General features: G+C 44.0%; 1 protein-coding gene across 1 annotated transcript; it reads right to left on the bottom strand.

The window, feature by feature from the left end:
• Positions 1-308: 308 nt before the first annotated feature.
• Positions 309-11,819, bottom strand: ZRANB2 (zinc finger RANBP2-type containing 2). The gene is made up of 10 exons (XM_075759107.1): positions 11,699-11,819; positions 11,254-11,306; positions 10,998-11,106; positions 9,642-9,724; positions 8,390-8,466; positions 7,676-7,813; positions 6,714-6,886; positions 4,508-4,594; positions 2,620-2,784; positions 309-2,102 (listed from the first exon to the last, which is right to left on the bottom strand). The coding sequence occupies exons 1-10, from the start codon at positions 11,752-11,754 to the stop codon at positions 2,039-2,041; spliced, it is 1,005 nt and encodes a 334-aa protein (XP_075615222.1). The 5' UTR covers positions 11,755-11,819; the 3' UTR covers positions 309-2,038.
• Between the last annotated feature and the right edge of the window lie 10,529 nt (positions 11,820-22,348).

Below are 22,348 nucleotides of genomic sequence, written 5' to 3'. Positions count from 1 at the left end.
TGTATTTTAAAAAGTCAAAATCAGTAGTTCAAACACACTGCTTCCTCTAAAACGTTTCTGAAAGATACGGAACACATACAGATGAAAACACCCTGAAGTTTTGTAAAAAGCTCATTTTAAATGCGCTGCCATTTAAACCCAAAAGTATTTTCAGTACTCAAACAACCTGACGATCTACGATACACGTGGCCAGGTAAGTGCACATCCTGCTCTTCTTGCACTGCAGTAGCCAAGAACAACAACATAACCTGTTAGTACGGGCCATACAGAAAGATTTGCTCCTGTTTTCCAAGAGAAAGCACTCGCTGCACAGTTGACTCACAGGTTTTATTTACACTTGTCTACAGAATCATCTTGCCTTACATTTTATCTGAGCCAAATGAAACCATCATTTTCCTTTGTCTGTAGCCTATCGTTTGCTAAATTTAAAAACTTCCATCTGTTAAGTACAGCAACAATTGTAATACAAAGCACAAGAAAAAACCCAAAGGCTAACAACATAGCATCTATTAGATCTGATTTTTACAATTTAGTAGTTGGACTTTGAAGTCGTCAGAGGCACAGTTACAAGACTAACCTGCTCTTGTGCAATCTACACACAGTTAGCATTGAAAATAGACAGAAAAGAAAGCATTAAAGAAGAAACTGCAGAGCATTTTTTTTTCTGCAAAAAGATTATCAAAATATTTCTACACCAAAAACATTTTGCTTATATACCAGTCCAAAAGAAATGTCTTAAAAAAAAAAAAAAGCAAGCAGAATGTAGTTTTTAAATTTTGCTCCGTTTGTTTTTGTGCAGTTCATTTAAAAAAGCAGCGGTCAAATACGGGTTTGGAAGTTTTACTACTGAAATAAATGCAGATATATTGCTGTTTGCTTAAAAAGAAGATTTTTCCTTAACATACTTACCTTGTGATGGCACTGAAGATATTTAAACCTTTCTTAACCAAACGGAGCTCAAGAGACCACGTTTTAATGTGATATTGCTAGCAAAATAGATTCAATAAAGCATTTTAAGCCATAAATTATGTTTAAGGGAAAAATAATGATTGAAGAACACATTTAAGATGTCAGAACTTTCTACAGTTTATTAATTCTCATTTTTAAATATAAATAAAATCCAGATACCTTGAAAATTTTAGCCCCAAATGAATTTTACAGATGGCCTGCAGAAGCTTCACGTGATTCCAAGAAGCTAGTTCCACATTCCTCCATCTCAAGAGTAGTTCCTAAATGACCCTTTTCTACGGGAGGATCACGGAGTCCGGGATCCATGCAGGTTAAGAATGGCGCAGCCGGTGCCCGCTGCAGAAAGGGCACTTTGCTGACTGCAGCAAATCGCTTCCACAGTGACAGGCACCGGCAGCGACGAGACTCGAGCAATGGAGGGGATAGCGCCTGAGGTCTCGAACATCCTGGCTTTGAAGGAATGAAATCTAATTCACTCCCGGCAGAATCGGATGACGGACCGGGTATTTTTGCACCGAGCAGAGCTAAAGAGAGGGGCGTCCATCTATACTTTTTCTTCAACACAGAAAAATAAAAAATAATTGGACTGAAGTACTCACTACTGTCATCCAGCGGCAACACCAGCCCTACAGCTACGCTCATCTTACGTGGTCCCGTACGAGCTACATCAAACCAGCTCAGGAGCTGGATGCAGAAAGCTCATGCCTCCAACTTTGTTGTAATTGTCACATGAAGAGAGGAGTTGCACTAGAACATATCCAGCCTGTGCCTGCTCATACGCCTAAGAGAACCAGGAATCGAGTAATTGAGTCTTTCAAAACAAGAAAAAAACCCTTACTCAAATAGGAAAACTTCCCACCTCTTCTGGGGAGTTTATGGCTTAAAATGCTACCTCACTTTTTGTTTCATGAATGAACAAAGCTGCAGTTTTCCAGAAAGCAAGGACAGACATGCACCTCTACTAGCAGATTTAGCACTTCTGACCAAGTAAGACACCAACTTCTTAAAAATGTCTCATGCACTGACTGGAATTTTTTTTTTTTTTTTTTTAAATGTGAGCTTTAATACGTTATTTCTTTTTAGAACTTGTACGGGAACCAGAATGGGAAGATCCAGATGATGATCTGCGGCGTCTGTAAGATACAAATGGAGAAAGCATGCAAAGAAATAAGTTGAAATTAATTTTAGCATCCACTTTGAGTAGTCTGTATCCTATAATAGCTGGAAGCCAAGTATATCTGATAGGGGCCTTATAAGAATATAGAAATAACTTTAAACCACTTTAAGCTCATGAATGTGAATTTAATACTAAAAATGTAAGTTTAATACTGAAAGTAGAGTAAAATTTCTAAATGCAATATTTATCAAAATAAATCAGTAACGTACACGCTAACGCTTTCACACACTGGAAGAATGGTGACCCAGGTCTTTCTATGGAACATGCTCCTACCAGGAGGAAGTTTCATTGGGAGGGGGAAGCAATTACAGAGGTTTTAATAGGAAGTAAAAGTAGGGGAAGTGAGAAAGCTACTTTTGATATCAGAAAAACTGATCAGATTCAATTCTTTCCCAGTGAATCTCAGTCCTTCAGAAAAAAAAAAAAAATCACACATTTAAATACACCCATTCTTATTCTACATAAACCCAAACCTTTCGGGTGACCGTGATCTCGATCGTCTTTTTTTGCGATCACCAGATGAAGAAGATCTAGAACGACTTCGCTTCTTGCTTCTCTCGGGAGATGATGATGAACGAGAGCTTGAGTAAGATCTTTTTCTTGGGGTGGAAGACCCCCTGTAGGACCTGGAGCTGGATCTTTATTGATTAAGAAATAAATCAGATTTAATTCTGGTATAATATAGAGAGAACAAAGAAAGAACAAAAAGACAGTTTCATGAACACTTACTACTCTGTTTACATCAGTGTTTTGTCAAATAAATTTGTGGATGCTTTAATACTTACTCCTTAGTTATCTGCCAATAAAGACTTCTACTGCCGTGGTAGTTTTCTTAATAAATTTTGCTAAATAGTACTCTTGATATACAGACCACCAACGGTTTGGAAGCCTCTTTCCAGCATTGGCCAGAATGACGCATTTTGGCAAAGAAGCGATGGGAGACTGGGACAGGAAGTACCCTGTATAAGGACCTCCTCAGGAGCTAAATTCGCTAAGCAAAACGGCTTGAAAACCATAGATGTAATGCTGATTTAACAACGTTTCACTTCATATTGATGGATATTTCACACTGGAAATTTGTAATGCCCATCTTACTAGAATAGTTAAAACCCTCAGAAGGTGTATTTACAAATCTCAAAATAAATTTGGCTAGAGAGCAAGACTGTCCACAACCAAAATATTTTTAAAATAACCTCTTAGAATACAGTCATTTTGACATTTTAAAAATCAGCTTCCCTCGCAAGCATTCAAAAATCATGTTTGGTTATCTAACAAGAAAAAAACCACTTGTGGAAAAAAGAATAGAGCTAGAAAGTCCTAAACCATAATTCCAAAATTAAATAAAAACACCTACAGGATTTTTTTTTTCAGTAAGCTGAAAAAAACATTTAACCCCCCCCCAAACAACACAGCGTATGTTGTTGGTAAAGTATTTTCAGGGTTCTCAGCATAAACAACAAAGCAGTCCTATTTCACAGGAGCTACCACACCGAGGACATGGTGGATGCTGTGCGGCACAAGGGAATAACCCAGCTCAGCTGACGAGTCCCTTCAGCATCTAGCGGGACACAGGCACCCTTTTCCTCTTCCTAAGAGCACGGATTCCATCTCACGCTGACCCTCACGCAAGGATCCATAGCATGCTTCTGCAACCGTTTGGCACTGGTCTTCCCAACTGAAACTTCCTTATTTACAGTTTTAAGATTCTCTGCATGCATGGAGATGGGACAGTTCTTCGTTCCATCGCAAGAGGGAAGTCCTGCCAACGGGACGCCTGTGCAAGGACACCTCAAGGAACTTAAATGCTTTTGTGACTCTTCCCCGCATGGTTCAGTAACGGCTATACAGAAAGTGTCAGCTAGCTCAAACTCCTGTCAGCTTCTCCCATGATTTACTACCAGCATTTTTTATACATTACCCCCACATTGATAAAGATAACGGCAGCACTATCTAGTGGAAGTTAGATAAGTTAAATACGTTATCACTAAACACAAAACCAGGAGGACAGTGTATTTTCTAATGTTCTTCCACATCAAGTAGCCAAAGTGGAAACAGTAAAAACAGCAAAAATTACTGAAGCAAGTAAACATGCATTCAAATTCTTCTTCCTTCAAAGTGAAGATCTGTGGCGTCCGCTCGTCTAGCTTAGATCAGAATTAAACTCTTCAACCAAAACCTTGCATTCTCAAGAAATGCATCTGTAGTGGTAACAACCTTGTGCAGAGACCCCAGGAATTCTGACTTCCAAGATAAAAATGAGTTAATGTTTTTTGACTGGCATAATTTTACGATGAAATCAACAAGCGGTTGGTTCTTCTGCCCTTTTTTCTCTCTGCAAGGAGAGAGTGCTACCTCATTCACCTTGATTTCGACCCACGAGATCTAGAGTGTTCTCTGGAACTGGAACGAGATCTTGATCTGGAACTGGAAGAACTTCTTGAATGGGACCTGAAACAACACAGAACATTTTTTTCCAGTGTCTGACTTGTTTTTAGCAGAACTGCCACTGTCAGCAGCAGAGACAATGATGCAGCAATACAATTTGGCCTAGAGTCACTAAAAAGCGACAATTTCCTCCTACGCCCCCAGTATCACCATAGTACATTTTAAGAGAAACTTTAACATAGCAAGAAGGTGCATTAAAAAATTTATAAAGTCAGCTTTTTATTACATTTCCTAAAACAAAGCACAAAAATTAGTGAGGATTGCAGTTACTTGGCAAAATGAAACAACTGCGTATCTATTAACTATTTCATGAAACCAATGCCTGAACTTTTAATTTGTGCCTTAACTTGAAACCCATCAGTTTCTTTGGAAAGCAGAGTAGGTAAGGGTATTAGGACTAGCTCACTCAAATTCTCCCCAAGTCAGTTCTCACAAGCATTATGTAAGCAGTTTCAAGTTTTTTGTAACCTTCATTAAAAATCTAGTAGTAGTTAATTCTTGGCTAAAATACAGACATATCTAACGCTACTTGGAACTAGTCAAAATTCTTATCAAATTTTTCACATTGATGGATTTTCTTTAAAGCACAAACCACAAAAGATATGTAAAAAAGGCAGCAGACTTGCAGTAACTATCATAAAAAAGAAGGCATTGCAATCAAATTCTAATAATCTTTTCAGGAAAAATATATTACACATGCTGTCATTCACCTAGTTTATATTGTCACCATGTCTTTTTCATTTTACTGTGCAAAAAAAAGGCAGTATGAACACATGCTAACTAGAAATGATATTTAAACCTTTTTAAAAAAAACAGAGAAGTGCAAACGGCAACTGATATTTCCAATTAATTCTCTGTAGCTAGAATCAAGAAATTCGACAGTGTTGAAAGATCCCTAGCAAATTTCAGTCATTACCAGCTACATTTGTGAGTTAACGAACAAAGTTATTGCCAGATGAAGCTGTTCTGTCTTCTTTGACCTTCCCAGCCCTAAACCTAAGGACTGCACCCAGACACAGCCCGGACTGCCTGCAGGCCATCCTCACAGCCACTTCCTCAAAGGCCTTGCTCCACACCTCGCTTCATTTACAAAACTGCTGACAGCTGGCCAGCTCAGTCACTACCATTCGCTTAGTGCTCCTCCTTGGAGCCACGCGGCACATACACAGCTCCAGACGGCATTTGGTGGAGTGGGGAGGCTGACAATAGGTACCATGAAGAACATAATCTTTCAGAGAAGCAGCAGTATAAAAAAAAGCATGACAGCAATGGGGAGAAAGACAAAACAGACAGTGGCTGGCATCAAGTTAGTATGAGGGTCGGAAGAATTTGGGCAGTGATCACAGCCGTGAGTGCAGAGAGGTCCAGTTGCAAAGCTAGGAAGATTAGAAGACACTTGAACTTTATGTATAATCCTATGAGCTAGTACCGATTTGAGGTCTTAAACCTAACAGCAGCATCCTTGTATTAATTGGAAGGCTGCTAAAAAACTATGTGACTTACATCACACGATTACAAAACATTTACCGATTACTGAATTTAAATAATCATGTGAGGTCTTCAGCCTACCCAGCAGACTTTTTTTGTGGCCTCATGATCAATATAAACCTTTAGCGTTATTCTGACAACATTGCCAAGCTTTGTTGCTTGCCATTAAGCTGAGTTCAAGTTTCTTGTCTTCATTTCCAGGATATTTTCCATGCTGTCCTTTCACTGAATCTGTCTGGACTGCATCATCACTGCCCTCTTCTGCCCCCTCCTCCCACTTTAACACCACCACCCTTCTGCTTCTCTATCAACTCTACTCAACGTTGCTAAAAAATTTCACCCACTGAATCACACATGGCCAACAAGCCTAAAAATAAAATTGAAAACAAGTTATATTTTTCAATTAATTTGAAATATCAACTGAAATTTACCAAAACAAGCAACAAGACACATGAAGCCTCCCTAGGGAGGATCCTCAGGTCAGGACAGAACATTATCTATCCATGTAAATTCTGTACATAAAATGGTTAACATTATTCAACTAAAACTGTAAGGCAATCAAGAAAAAAAAGTAAATAAGGAAGTTAGATACTGACATTTTGCCTGGCGTTACCCTTGACCTGTACCCGTTTACCTGGACCTAGACCTTGAGCTTGAATGAGAGGATGAGCGCGATGAAGATCGTGAGTGGGAAGATCGAGACTTAGAACGACTGCGCCTATTGGATTTCTTTTTCTTATTAGTGTCCTCTTCTTCACTGGCATCAAGATTATATTTTGAAAGGTCAGCATCATCTTCATCCTCATCCTGAAAAAATGCAGAAACACTTAAATATGTGGATTGTTTTCTTCAGTCACTTTTTTACTTTATGGTTTATTTTGTGTTTTTTACCCAACATTTAAAAAGAGTGTTTACTTGAGAGTAAAGAGTGACTGAAAATGTGTGTTTCAGAGCAAGCTAATAAAAAGCCTGCAAAAAAAGCCCATCTGAAGTCCCATTTTCTGTTACTTAAGTTAAAACACAGACACTCATTTCTACCAGTTACTTTTTAAAGGAGTGCCTGGAAGACTTTTCAGACTCAAAATCTGTAACCATAGCACAATTCTGCAGAGACATGTTTTGTATGCAGAATTTGATGACTGCTGCGTAAAAAATAAGCATATATGCATGTCTCTGCAGGACTGCTGTCCAAAGACGTGGACAATCCAGTATAGGATGATCATGTTATTTCAGGAAAGATGAAAAAAAATCTCCGAGTATTTTATTCCATTTTATAAAAAATAAATCTGACGTGGTTTTTAAAGACTAAGAATAAAATTCAAGAACATTCCCTTTATATGGTAACCATACATAAAGGTTCCAAAGAACAATGTCAACATTTTTGATCCTGATCTCAGATAAGCTTTTAATTTTTTGTGGTTTAAAAAAAATTATACATCTTTGAATGCAGGCACCATTACTCTGATAGCTACTCCTCTACACTGCTCTAAAGGCAGCTAAAAACACAGACCAAACCTTACCTACTGAACAGCACTGTAGTAATAATTCAAAAATAATTGCTAAAAAAACCCCAAACCCAAATCCAAAACACACTACCTCATCCAATTTATATTTGGAGAGATCTTCATCCTCATCCTCCTCATCTTCCCCTTCAGATTCCTTATCTTCTACTTCCTTCAGGATAGACGCAGGACCAACCGGCTTCCCTCTATATTTTTTCTTTTTGCGTCCAAACTAAGAAATTTCATTCCATTAGAATACAATTTAATCAAGAGTAATTTCCAACTGTGTTTTTTGGTAAAACTTCTCTAAGAAAATAAATACACATCAATTTAAAATAAGGTATCACTCAAAGGGAAGAAGCATCATGAAACATCAATTAGCAACAAGAAACTTTCTAAAGAGACGCTTGTCTTGGATACAATCAGCACCCACAGCCAAGATCAATGGAAATCTGAATTTAACAAAAGAGTACTTTATATTTGTGCTTATCTTTATAAACCAGTCTTGAACATCTGGCTGAAAACAACATGCATGACCCTGAAGCCAGCTCCCTAAGAAGTTTAACGAACTCAGCTTGTACCAGTTTAATTTGAACTCATTCTTAGTTTTTAACCCCCAACAGACAAAACAGATGCATTCGCTTTCAGTTCAAACCTGTGACACTTGAGCTTTTGATGGAGAGATGTGTCACAACGTATTTCTGACTCGCGCTTTTCCCCGTACAGAAACCAAATGCAAATGTATGTGTCCTAAACGCAGGTGTCACAACACACGTCGCTCCAGAGTTGTGCATGTACCTAATCTTACCTCATCATACTCCCCATCTGATTCTTCACGTTCTATATATTCAACGTTTTCTCGTTCATTAAATCCTCCTCCGTATCCTTTAAAAAAAGGGGTAAAACAGGACAATCTCTTGAGCTGCACCAAATTCAGCTACACAAAGCACAAAGTTTATTCTAAACTTCCACAGAGGTTCTGGAAGCCTTCGGTGGATTTATAAACACATGCCATAAGAACGTAATACGATCTCAAGAGGAACATGAGTTGTTCCCACACTTGTTTATTAAATATAGTTCCTCAGAAACCTAATTGAGAAAATGGATTAAGACACATAACCAACACAGAAGGAATAGTGTTCCGCAGGGAACAAAAGCATCCTGTAGCTGCAGTGAGCTGTACAACTGCCAAGATTTGCCTTAGGAATCTTTCTATTCCTTTTTATAACGCAAGTGGAAAACTTCAACAGCTCATTTCAATTTCAGCTGACTTTCATTTACTGCAAGAGTGCACAACATGCCAGCTGTCCTGCACACGACTGCAAGTTTACTCTGAAGGACACCAGAACTTGAAAAATTAATTACATATTTAAAATATGCAATTATACAAAATATGATATGAAATACAAATAAATATTATTCTCTAATATTCTTACAATATTAAACAAGAACATTACAAAAATACTCTTTTTCCTTTTGAATAATAAGGTCTGGGCTCTTCTCCACGCTTCTTTTTTTTATATCCGTTAGCATTACACTCTATGCATTAAATTCTCTGCCTGATCCCCTTTGCAGTGGTAACAGTATAGTTACGACCGCACTGTAAGGATATCCTCTGTTCTAGTTACCGCTGGGTTCATTGTTAATGCAGGAGTAACTTAAAACGCGTCATGGTGTGACCAAACCTCATTAAGAGACCACAGCCTCATCTCTACAGCCTTCAAACACTGTTCTGGTGACTGCCGATTCCTCTGTAGATAGACACCATATATACACTACACCTTAATAAAATATTGCATTACTCCTTCCAAACATCTTTGCATCAAAATCAAATATAGAGGCAGTTTAAGCTGAATATTTGTTGACTTTCCACATGAAACCATCACATACTTTACACACCACTAAAAGTAATCAAGAACCTACAGATTTATTTTCATATGGAAGACCATTCATCTTTGCTAGTTCTGCTGTGAAAATAATCCCTTTAATTAAATTACATTGTGATTTATAAAAAGGTTTCTTACAGTAATTTGAGTATTTTAAAACCATATACACCTTACCTGTCCTCTCCTCCAATTTAGCGTACTTTGGAGTATTACACATATTACATTCTGATCTTCTGGCCCAGTTCACGTTACCACATCTTCAGAGGCAAAAAGAACAAAACAGAAATCAGAAACATTTCAAATCAAAAAGCTTAAGTGCTGAGGCAACATGTAAAAAAAAATTATAAAAATGTATTTGCCAAGTTTTAGCACTAGTACAACACGATTAACTCCGAGGCCAACAGTCCCTACGACACAAAGAACTGAGAGAGTCTACAGGTATTTCACCAGTACGAGGACGACGGGAAGGTGACCGTACTGGAAAAAACCAAGGGAAAGAGGTAAAGTTAACTGGCAGGTAGGCAGACAAGGTAACGCAAGTAAGACTACATGAAAAGCGTTAAAATTCCTCATCACTCTCCACTAGTGGCATTCACAGCTCAGAGGAGTTAACGAAGAAGCTACCACAGGAATAACACTTATGAGCTGCCATCGTCACCCACCGATGCACAGCTACAGTTATGTGCTGTACGGCATTTCTGTCTTACAGCATCCTGAAAGGCCGCTCGTGCATCATCCATCCGCAACGCTCTCATCGGGATGCTGCTCCGTCCCACAGCGGAGGGGAGGGGGCCCACAAGGCACAGCCCAGCTACGGGCTTGGGGGGAACAGGACAATCCTACGCGTGCCATCAGCTGGATTCCCCCTGGTGCTGCCCAGGAGGAGACCTGTCCGTCCGTGCTGCAGAGCAGCGCAAACGGAAACCCATCAGGCTGAACACAGCCAAGTTTGGACAGAACAAAATAGTAACAAAAAAAATAGTTCCAGGTTTCGCTGGTCAGACAGCTGACTCAGTCAGCAAAACCTGAAATCCTTAAAAGTGCTCCAGAAAGCCTGGAGCCTTTCCAAAATCAAGGCATTTTATTAAAATAGTCCTTCTCTAATTTAGATCTTAATGCTCTTGATCTGATGGCTTAGAGAAATAGCTAAGACTTTAACTATGTGCTAAACTGTACTCATTAAATATCAAGTGAATGGTAACAATAAAATATCATACTGCAATGAAGGTGTTACTTCCATCTACACGTTTCTTGAGAAGTGTCTCGGCTTATCAAAGACAAACATGAGCTTTCACCTGTCTAGTCTTGATTTTTTTTTAATCTTTTCCCAGTCATGTTAATTAAGTAACTGCTGCCCAGCAAACAAAAATGAATGCTGTCCTCACAGCAAAACACTACTGGCAGAATAGCTGTGAGTTTTGATCACTCTCCTCTCATCAGCACCAGCAAATTCATACTGACAAAATTATCTCATAGTAGATGTTTTGTGTGGCTCTAAGAGAACACTCTGCGGTTTTTAAAAGGCCGTACGTTTTACACTGCCAGTCGTTAGCACTGAAGAGGCCACGACTCTTCTCAGCAAGCGTCTTCCCTATTTCAGTCCCTCCAGCTTTCATCATTTTGGCTTCTGTCGTTTTCTCTAGAAAAGAAAACAAAAAAAACAAAAAAAAAGAATCAGTTCACAAACGTCTTGCTTTATGATTAACTAAAAAAGATCTAATGTCTTCTTCTTTGAAAAAGGCAGAAACAGGCCAGGAGGAAAAGATCTATCATCTGAGATACTCACCTCTCCCGCATCTGTTACAGCTAGTTCTTCTAGCAAAGTTAACATTCCCACATCTGAAAATAAAAATAGAGAACGAAGACGCTAGGCAACCGAACGCTGCAAAAAGCGCACACGAGATTTAAAGAAAAACGCCTGTTTCAAACGGAATTTGCTGCAAATTAAACCACTAAGTTTCTCAGGCCGTGCCCGGCCCCGGGACGGGCTGGTGCCGGACCCGCTGCACGATGGGGGCCGGGAGCCGTGGAACCCTGCGGGGAAGCTCGCCCCGATCCGGCCCGGCCCGGCCCGGCCCGGCGGGAGGGTGGCCGCGGCTCTCCCGGGCCGCCCGGACCTGCGGCTGCCCCGCGGGGCTGCCCCGTCCTGCCCTGTGCCGTGCTGCAGTCCTGCCCGCGGCGGGCGGACGGACGGACGGACGGACGGTCAGGCGGACGCCGCCCTCGCTCACTTCTTGTCGGGGCAGATCCAGTCCCCGTCGCTCACGCGGAAATTCTTGGTCGACATCTTGGGCCGGGCCGAGCCGAACCGAGCGCCTACCGCCGCGGAAGAGGACCGGGGTCCTGCGCCGGATGGGCTGTCCGCCGCGCCTGCGCCCTGCTGCCTCAGCGAGCGGGACGGCCGCCGGGAGGGATTTTTGGTCAGGCAGCGGCTAGGATGCCTCAGCCCGGCCGCGGGAAGAGGGCGTGAAGGAAGCGCGCCCCCTGGCGGGCCGGAGGGGGTCGGGGGGGTGGCGCATGCGCAGTGCGCTCGGCCGGTGGCGGCCGCCATGGGTGGGCAGCGGGGTGAGGGGCCGGGGCGGGCGCGGGCAGGGCGGCTGCGGCCCGGCGGGCAGGGAGCCTGCGGGGGCGGAACCGCAGGTAGTCACGGCAGTTTATTTTCGTCCAGCGGCTGCTGTGGCTCTGTCGCCGCAAAGTCCCGGGGATGAACTGCCAGGGCTCCTCAGGAGCCGGGGAGTTCCTGTGTGTACACCTTCACCTCAGTGAACTAAACAGGGAACCCATCAGTTGCTGATACATAATAAAAAAAGAGATTAAATAAGGCCTCATGTTCACAGATGAGGGAGCGTGCAAGGTTCAGCCTGGTTTCTCAGTGTGCCCTAACGAAACCCCCGTAAGAACATGCAGAGGGTTTTAAATACGAGTAAGAGCGCTGGTATAAATACTAGAGTGTTCAAGTAAATCCATCATTTAAAGAAGTATTTCAAGCCCCAGGAGGCGGTTTGCCGGCGGGTCTGTTGGGCAGCCATCCGTGTGGGAGCGGGGTGCCGTGGCCGTGAGCCGTGTCGGAGCAGTGCGGGCCAGGCGTGCTGCCCACACCGCTGACCCCGGCCTTTTCCTGCTTCCTTGTGGGTCAGGGCTGGCACGATCTGCTGCACCGAGGCTGACCAGCATTGCCTAATTAAGTACACGCAGTGTGCTTATTTATAGCAAATGTTACATTCCTGGCAGTTTTTATTCCCTTTCCCTCCTGTGCTGTAGCCACATCCTGTGGAAAAATCATCTGGAATCTGGTTACGGGACTGGTTTTTATCACATCTACTCTCCAGGTCATGAGGCAAGATGACAGTGTTATTGCTATTTATTTATAAAACGGCGTGAGTGCACTGGAAAAATGTGTTGGGGCATCTGGTTTGTCAGCCGCAGAGGGTTGTGTACAAATTCCCAGTTACGAAATGTCCAGAATAATCGGAAAGGACTAAACCTGCATTTTCCTGCATCTGGAGAAGGTCCCAGGTGAAGGGCTGCGCTGGAATTTTGAACAAGGGCCGTGAAAAATCTTGGTTTTCTCTACTCCAGAATTAGAAGAACAAGGGGAAAGTACCGGACGAAAAGGAGACGGTGGCGGGGCGGCCGCTGCAGAGCTGACGGATGGGGACTGCCCGTAGCACAGCAACGGGTCCTGCGCGGCACTGGCGTTCGTGTACGCAGCCTGTTTCAGAAGCGGTGCTTCACAGGCGGGCAGCGCAGCCTGCAAAATTTAAAACCTCAATTAGTAATTTTTTCTCCAAAGGACATTCCTTGATGGCACTGAATAATCCATCTGAGCTTAAATGAGATATCAGAGCCCTAGCACTGTACTAGATGGCAACAAATCTTCTTTGGTCACTTTGTCAGCACCGATCTTTAAAATGAAGTAAATAAATAAAAAAGAGCTGGAGAATCCAGTTGCACCCAGAAGGATTCACTCCTGCCATCCTGTTCTGTTTAGTCAGTACAGCAGGTGGCACTTTAGTAACGTACATTTTTCCACGTACTGTTGTTATTGCAGATAACAGATAAAGCCTGTGTTTTTATGGAATTCAGGGGAGATATTTTAAATAGCAATGTATTGATAACTCTAAAAAACCAAACCAAAACAAAAAAAGCATCACTGTCACCATGCGTGATTGGCACTGGAAATCGAACGCAAGATTATTTTTGAGTTGCACATGATACAGGAGATAAAGCTGGCAGGGTGCATCACAGTCACGTAGTACGTGTCTCTGTTCAGACCTCCTGCATGCAGGACTTTTCCGCCATCGCCTGCCTTTTCCAGCAAAACAGGTGCTACCCAGCTGCTCCCCTGTTTTCGCCTGGGTGAGGCTCTGCTCGTGCCAGGACTGTAGGGAGTAACCAAACCCAGAACCTGGCCCCTAGGAGGTAATTCAGTCCTGGGTACCTGCAGGAAAGACCCTTTCATAAGCAACAGGAATGTCAATCATGAAGTGTAATATCAGGGAGAAAAAAAAAACATCCGGACCTACAGAATAAATTAATGTGTGATGGAAGGTTTTCTTCATGTGTAATATCCTTCTGCTTATTAAAAAATATTGTCCAAAGCTAGTCTGTTAGAAGAAAATCGGTATCTGTTGGCTTTAGTAAGAATTGGATTGAACTTCGGCATGCTTAGGAGAGGCGTTGTTCTGAAATCCCGGGTTCCTATTGAAACCACGGCTCGTGAATTCCTTACAATGCTCTCAGAATTTGGGTCTCTGTCCTGTTGGTGTCTGCAGAAACACCGAAGAAGGGGCAGAGCCTGTTCAGGGATTTCACAGCCTTTGTGTGGTTTCTGTGCAGCTACAAGGGTCGGCTTCTACAAAGCAAAATTTAAAACGAGCTTGGAGGATTCCTCTCTTTGTCTTGAGTGACAAAATCCCCATGCTGTTCAGGTCAGAAAAAACCCTTATCCATGATTTCAAGGACAGGAATTTGTTCATAAACCTGGATTTCTCTTCAGGGAAGTCAAGGCATGCAAAACTTACTTTTTATATTAAGAAATGGCAGAGAATATGCACTCTTTAAAAAATAAGCAGAGGCAAAACTGCAATTGACCTGATAATAATTTCAGCCTTAAATATTTAAAACATTACTAAAATATAATGAGAAGAATATTTAATTAGTCCTTCTCTTCTGCTAAAGGAAACTTCCCGGAGGAGTCTGTGGCCAGGCACCTGCAGCCAGAAGTTCAAAGTGATCAACCGGACTTTGAAAACGGAACCTTTCCCTGTATGTGCAGAGGGAGTGTTTCTGTCACTTCCCTTTGGTCAGTTTACTTCAAAAAACGGATATATTAAAAGCTGAAAAGCCAACTGGGGACTGAAAAAAGTTAAAAAAATAAATTAGGAATAAAAGCAAGGCCCAAGTGGACAAGATCTTCTACAGTCTGGAAGGATGCTGGGACCAGACACAGTCTGGTGTTCAACTCAATGACTATGTGGGATAGTCACTTTATTTAATTAGCCAATTAGCTTTACTTAAAGATTTTTTTTTTCTTTTCTGATCTTCTCTTCCTGTATTTCTTACACAAAGTTTCATTTAAATACCTGCTCCCCATTTCACAGTACCTTTTGAACAATTTTATTGGATTCCTGTTTCTATCACAGCACATTCTGGCTTCAAATGTGGGTAAGGAATTGATAATAACCAAGTAAATGAGAAATACATCACCTATCATTTTAACATAATGAAACCGAACAGCTGAGAATGAAAAAATGTACAGAAAACTGTTTAATTGGCCTGTCTCTAGACAGCCAATTCCTACCAACAGGCCCTGAAAATCAGTTTTCCTGAAGAAAACCTCTGTGGTACAAAGGCCAGCCAGGATCAAAGTCAGGTAATTAAATGAAGGTGGCCTGCGCTTCGTAGCTCTCTCATCCGCTTTTCACGTCCCTTCCTGGTACGATGTCTGCATGCCATGCTCTTTTTTAAGCAACTTGGGGCACCTGGGTTTTGAAGCATCGCTTTAAAGCACTTAATACATTGTTGATACTTTCCAAGACATAATAATAGTTTCAGATCTATGAGTTGAGTGCAGTGTGCTTCCATCAGGTGAACTGAACTCTTATGAAAGCCTATTTGTGTTGATGTAATTGAACATACACCAAGTTGTACTGCAAAATAGTGTTTGTTCGTTCTTCAAAGCACTCACAACTTCATAGAATCACAGAATCCCAGAGTGGTTTGGGTTGGAAGGGACCTCACAGCCCACCCAGTCCCACCCCCTGCCATGGGCAGGGACACCCTCCACTAGCCCAGGTTGCCCAAAGCCCCATCCAACCTGCCCTTCAACACTGCCAGGGAGCCAGGGGCAGCCACAGCTCCTCTGGGCACCCTGTGCCAGGGCCTCAGCACCCTCACAGGGAAGAATTTCTGCCTCACATCTCATCTCCATCTCCCCTCCTGCAGCTTCAGGCCATTCCCCTTGGCCTGTCACTCCCTGCCCTTGGCACCAGCCCCTCTCCAGCTTTCCTGGAGCCCCTGCAGGGACTGGAAGGGGCTCTAAGGTCTCCCCGCAGCCTTCTCTTCTCCAGGCTGAACCAGCCCAACTCTCTCAGCCTGTCTCCACAGCAGAGGTGCTCCAGCCCTCGGATCATCTCCGTGGCTTCCTCTGGACTCGCTCCAACAGCTCCATGTCCTTCTTGTCCTGGGGACCCCCGAGCCGGACACAGCACTGCAGGGGGTCTCACCAGAGCAGAGTAGAGGGGCAGGATCACCTCCCTCGACCTGCTGGTCACACCTCTTTTGATGCAGCCCAGGACACGGTTGGCTTTCTGGGCTGCAAGCGCACGCTGCCGGCTCATGTTGCGCTTCTCATCAATCAACACCCCCAAGTCCTTCTCCTCGGGGCTGCTTTCAATCCATTCCTCGCCCAGCCTATAGTTGTGCTTGGGATTGCGCCGACCCACGTGCAGGACCTTGCCCTTGGCCTTGTTGAACTCCATGCGGTTCGCACGGTCCCACCTCTCCAGCCTGTCAAGGTCCCTTCCTTCCAGCGTGTCGACCACACCACGCAGCTTGGTGTCATCAGCAAACTTGCTGAGGGTGCACTCAATCCCACTGTCCATGTCGCCGACAAAGATGTTAAACAGTGCCAGTCCCAGTACCGACCCCTGAGGAACGCCACTCGTCACTGGTCTCCACTTGGACATTGAGCCGTTGATCACAACTCTTTGAGTGTGACCATCCAGCCAATTCCTTATCCACTGAGTGGTGCACCCATCGAATCCATGTCTCTCCAATTTAGAGACAAGGATGTCCTGCGGGACAGCGCCAAATGCTTTGCACGAGTCCAGGTAGATGATGTCAGTTGCCCTTCCCTTATCCACCAATGCTGTAACCCCATCCTAGAAGGCCACCAAATTTGTCAGGCACTATTTGCCCTTAGTGAAGCCGTGTTGGCTGTCACCAATCACCTCCTTATTTTCCTGAGCATAGTCTCCAGGAGGATCTGCTCCATGATCTTGCCAGGCATGAAGGTGAGACCGACTGGCCCGTAGTTCCCTGGGTCTTCCTTTTTTCCCTTCTTAAAAATGGGGGTTATGTTCCCCCTCTTCCAGTCGGTGGGAACTTCACCAGACTGCCAGGACTTCTCAAATACAATGGCAAGTGGCCTGTCCACTTCATCTGCCAAGATGTTCCCCCAAGTTCCCTCAAGACCCACGGATGCACCTCATCAGGTCCCATGGACTTGTGCATCTTCGGGTTCTTTAGACGGTCTCGAACCTGATCTTCTCCTACAGTGGGCGGTTCCTCATTCTCCCAGTCCCTGCCTTCGCCTTCTGCAACTTGGGCAGTGTGGCTCAAGCACTTGCCAGTGAAGACTGAGGCAAAGAAGTCGTTGACTACCTCAGCCTTCTCCATATCCCAGGTAACCAGGTCACCCGTTTCATTCCGGAGGGGACGCACATTTTCCCTCATCCTCCTTTTATCACTGACATACCTATAGAAACTTTTCTTGTTGCCCTTGACATCCCTGGCCAGATTTAACTCTATCAGGGCTTTGGCTTTCCTAACCTGATCCCTGGCTGCTCAGACAGTTTCTCTGTATTCCTCCCAGGCTGCCTGTCCTTGCTTCCACCCTCCGTAGCCTTCCTTTTTGTGTTTGCGTTTGCCCAGGAGCTCCTTGTTCATCCATGGGGGCCTCTTGGTGGTTTTGCCTGACTTCCTCTTTGCTGGGATGCATCGCTCCTGAGCTTGGAGGAGGTGACCCTTGAATATTAGCCAGCTGTCTTGGGCCCCTCTTCCCTCTAGAGCTTTGTCCCATGGTACTCTGCCAAGCAGGTCCCTGGAGAGGCCAAAGTCTGCTCTCCTGAAGTCCAGGGCAGTGAGCTTGCTGTGCACCCTCCTTGCTGCCCTGAGGATCTTGAACTCCACCATTTTGTGGTCACTGCAGCCAAAGTTGCCCTTGAGCTTCACATCCCTTACCAGGCCCTTCTTGTTGATAAGAACAAGGTCCAGCATGGCACCTCTCCTCCTTGGCTCCTCTGTCACTTGGAGAAGGAAGTTATCATTAACACATTCCAGGAACCTCCTGGATTTCTCATGCCCTGCTGTGTTGTCCCTCCAACAGGTATTGGGGTGGTTGAAGTCCCCCATGAGCACCAGGGCTTGTGAGCGTGAGGCTGCTCCTATCTGCCTCTACAGAGGGCTTCATCTGCTCGGCCTCCCTGGTCAGGTGGCCTGTAGCAGACCCCCACTATAGTGTCCCCTGTCCCTGCCCTCCCTTTAATCCTGACCCATAAGCTCTTGGTGGCTCCTCACCCAGCCCAAGGGGAGCTCCAGGTCCTCCAGCTGGTCAGTGACGTAGAGGTGACACCCCCTCCTCGCCTGCCCTGCCTGTCCTTCCTAAAGAGCCTGTACCCTTCCATCCCAACACTCCATAGGAGCCATCCCACCACGTCTCCATGATGCCACTTGACAGACACTTCTTTAAACAAGAAAGAGTGAAAATGCGGTGCCTGCGTTAAAAAGTGCAGACGTATAAAGCATTTGAGACGCTCGTGGGTTTGTGATTTACTCTGAAATACGAGGGCTGCTGTGCGGGAAGGCAGTTTTAGGATGTACCATGGCATGTGGAGAGCTGGTCTTCCAAAGTTTGTTTCAATTTTGAAGTGTGACAGACGTTCGGTAATAGAGTTTTTCAAGCAAGTGATGGGTAGTGACATGTCACTCAAGCTGACATGCTTTGGGAGGAAGGATTTTCCTCAAGATGTGACCTTTACAGAAGGTTAAACATCGCCTGTCATTTAATAATTTAATAATTAAAGAGTGATTCAAGCCTGCTGAGAGTACATAAAATCACAAAATAAATGTTTTAAACATTAGTTTAAATATGCTTGTTTTAGTAAGGCTAGGGTTGGCAAATATTCACTAAATCATTTGAACGTGGGGCTGCCAGGGGCTCAGAGCGGTCGCTTAGTCCCCTGCCTGGGTTCAGCGGTACGGCCAGTTAAAGCGACCGGTGACGGCAGCTGCTGGTGTAACCCCGGGCCAGGCCCTTCTGTACGCCGCCCCAAATCCGGCCGCGGCCTCTAGCCGAGCAGCGGGCAGCAGTCAGGAACACTTCTGACCTAAATCCTCCTTTCTGCAGACAAGCACACTGCTCTTGGCCTTCCCCTCAGCTGATGGAAGAAGGCCCGATGCTCTTCTCTGTTATTAACATCCTCTGGCACGCGTGAAGGGACTGCTCCTCTTCTCTATGCTTACACCACGGATTTTTAAAACTTTCCTTCTGGGCCTGATTTTCTAGAGCTTGGGCGATTGCTGTTGCTCAGCCCCTGGCCGTCCCCACCAACGCCCCCCTGCCTTCAGGGGTGGGGGTGCGGGTGCTGGCTGCGATAGAAGGACTATTTCATTTTGCTTTTGTGCAGTGCTGCTATTTGTGCGCGTTAAAATCATACTAACCTTTTTTTCCCAAGAGCTTCAGTTTATCATTCACCATAGGCCAATGCCTTTTGCTGTATTGTTGCAAATGTATTTAAACACTATTTAAACACTATTTTAAACTTGTATATTAGATTTCCCCCTTCCAAGTCTAATACTTTGCGTGTGATCCAAGTTGAATTGCTTTTTTATTAATTTCAGATCAATTCTCCGAATACCAAGGTAATTGTGAATACTTAACGGGTATTTACCAAATGTCTCCTGATTTTCTTTCTGAGGCGGTCTGGATTGCATTCCTTGGCCTGTGCACACAGCCAGGGTCACAGGTTTTCCCACGGGAGGGTGGATCATACCTGGATATTTCCCTCGTACTTGGTGGAGATCCTGAGTGGAGCAAAAGGAGGTTTGACATGACAGATGCGGGTTTTGTTTTCACACAAATCCTGCAGCTTTTTTGGTACTAGGTATGTTATTTGCCGTTGTGCCATACAGTAATTATTTTTCTGTGCCATTAGTAAGCCAGTAGTGGGAAATGCTTTGCCTAAACCGTGTGTGAAACCACGTCAGCTTTAAAAGGAAAAGCGCACGTGTCCATTGCCTTGACACCTCGCCCACATGCCTCGCCTGTGGCCCTTCACATCCACCACCACCACGTAATTTAGAAATCACACGGAGTTTCAATAGGCAAATGGGCAGGGATGGTGAAAGTGGATGATATTTCATCAGTACCTTTTTACTCCAAAACAATATATTCTCTAACCGAGCTCCCGGTGGTGTTGACAACAGCCTTTCCTGCAATCAGAATTGTGATAAAGATGCATTATTTTCTCCAGCAAATTTTACCTGTCAGACAGTTGTTTTAGTTCTCATGCTCCTTCTCAGAAATAAATAAGGACTCATGATACACTTCACTCTTTTGACAGGAAAATCCAAATATGTATTTGTCCACAATTCAGTTGACATTTGCGACACAGGTTAGGATTTTCTTTTAGAGCTGCAGGAGATCTGGTTTAGATCTTTAAACTTAATCTCCAAAGCAGATGTAAAAGAAAGTAACGCTGTCCTTGTCGTTCAGGAGAAGTAACCTACCCTGCAAAGCTGTTGTGTTTCTGTGGAAGGGGGCAGTCAAAGGTGACACCGTCCCAGAACTGACACCGTATCTCCGTAACATCGGAAGAATTGCTTTTTAATGCCACAACTAAGTGTTCTGTGGCTAGCTAGATCTGACGAGTAGATGTCCTAGCTGACATAATCCAGGGATACAGAGGGGTTTTCTAAGAGCAACAAAGGTAAATGTACTTTAAATTTAAAAATGGTACATTTTTTCCCAAGATTTTCTTTTAAAAAGGAGCCAGTTTGGGAGAACACCAGTTGCCATGCCCTAGCCAAGTAAGGGTGAGAGGAGCGGTGATGATTCCTTGTTAATACATTCAGAGATGGTAAATGTCAGAAAGGATAAGGATTCTCTGGCTTGGAGGATAAATGGCAGGATCAAGTAGTTACAAATTGATCATGAATACATTTAGATAGAAATCAGACAACAGAGTCTAGCCATCCAAGGATGAAGGTCTGTAATGGCTTTCCAAATAAAATCGGGGAAGAATTCTTCTAAATAAGTTAAGATGGAGCTTGGTAAACACATGGAGAGGGGAAGCCCTGTCTGCAGTGTGAGAGCTTCTGAGCATCACGTACACCGGCTTGGCCTGGGAACCCGAAGGGTGACGGGATCTTTGTTTTCACTCCGTTGTGCTGCATCGGCGCGTAGCTCCACACTCCCCTTGGTCACCTGTGGAGGTCCTGGAGTATTTTTTCCTCCTTGGCAGGAGGCTTCAAGGCTGCAGCTTGTCCCAGCTTTCTCTGAAGAACTAGCTGCTGCTGCTGAGATCTGGAGTCAGGAGGAAAAGTTGCTCAATTTGCTTTTGGTTTTGGAGGGTCGCTTTGCTTTCTTTCACAGCGCAGCAGCCAAAGACCCTCAAACACGGTCGGACGGATGGCACATCTGTATTCCTGCTATGATTTTTGGTTTGGGATCAATTGCAAATGTTCTTACAACTTCTGTAACCTTGTATTTCACAGCACATGTTTCACATTTGTACTTATAAATTCAGAGTCATTTGGAAATCTTTAGTCAATGCACCTGAAAGTCCACCACCAAATTCCTCCTGCCGCGCTTCCCTCTGTTTTCAGCAGGACGCGTGCCGTGTGAGAGGAACGGCTTCTCACCAGGGCGTACCCAAGGAACTGCTCTGCGGGTGCTGGATGATTTCTCTCACTCTCTCTTCCGTTCCCTTCCTCTTTCTTCTGGCCCGCTTCAACGCCTTTCAGGAAAGGACGGAAGGATTCCTCTCTGGAGTCAGAGGAGTCTGCCAGACAGAAAAACCCCCAAAATTTGTCATTTCTTCCTTTTTCAGCAAGTTGCTGGTGCACCGTGGTCTCTGCAGACCGTGATGAGAGGCCGCCTTCCTCGGGCATCTCGGTGTCTCTGGGAAAGGCGTTTCCAGAGCTCAGACCTGACGGTGTAGGCGAGCGGGGAACAGCTTGTAATGGCGGCACGGGGTGATGTTGGAGAAGGATGGTGGCTGCTGGGCTCCGTGCAGGTAGCAGCTCTCTGCTCCCGTGTCGCTGGAGGAACAGTAAGGCTCCCGGCAGGAAAAGCAGAAGACATACTCTCTAAACCTCCTCCTTAAGGGAAGGTGAAGTGTTTAAGGAAAACATTCATAAATAAGTCAATATTTACAGTTTTGAAAACGTGTATTTGAACACCATGCAGGTGAAACGCAGAATAAATAATGCCCCAATTGACAGTTATAATTATCGTGGTTCAAAAAAAGCTTATTTTGAATACAAATTTGTTTGAACAAAAGCATTCAATGGGCAAGTGCAGCAGAAATAAAGGTGAGGCATGTAAAAAGAAGAGCTAATATATATATTCTTAAAAGCCCGGTTGGAAAGGGTTC

The sequence above is a fragment of the Balearica regulorum genome, chromosome 8 (genome assembly GCF_011004875.1).
Source record: "Balearica regulorum gibbericeps isolate bBalReg1 chromosome 8, bBalReg1.pri, whole genome shotgun sequence".
NCBI classification, from domain to species: domain Eukaryota; kingdom Metazoa; phylum Chordata; class Aves; order Gruiformes; family Gruidae; genus Balearica; species Balearica regulorum.
This window is presented reverse-complemented; position numbering and strand designations above follow the sequence as displayed.

Excerpts from the sequence above, each read along its gene's own strand:
- ZRANB2 (XM_075759107.1), bottom strand. The coding sequence starts at position 11,754 with ATGTCGACCAAGAATTTCCGCGTGAGCGACGGGGACTGGATCTGCCCC. Across the intron at positions 8,467-9,641 it reads TAAATTGGAGGAGAGGACAG|GATACGGAGGAGGATTTAAT; the intron begins GTAAGGTGTATA and ends CTTTTTTTAAAG. Across the intron at positions 2,103-2,619 it reads AGATCACGGTCACCCGAAAG|ACGCCGCAGATCATCATCTG; the intron begins GTTTGGGTTTAT and ends TGTATCTTACAG.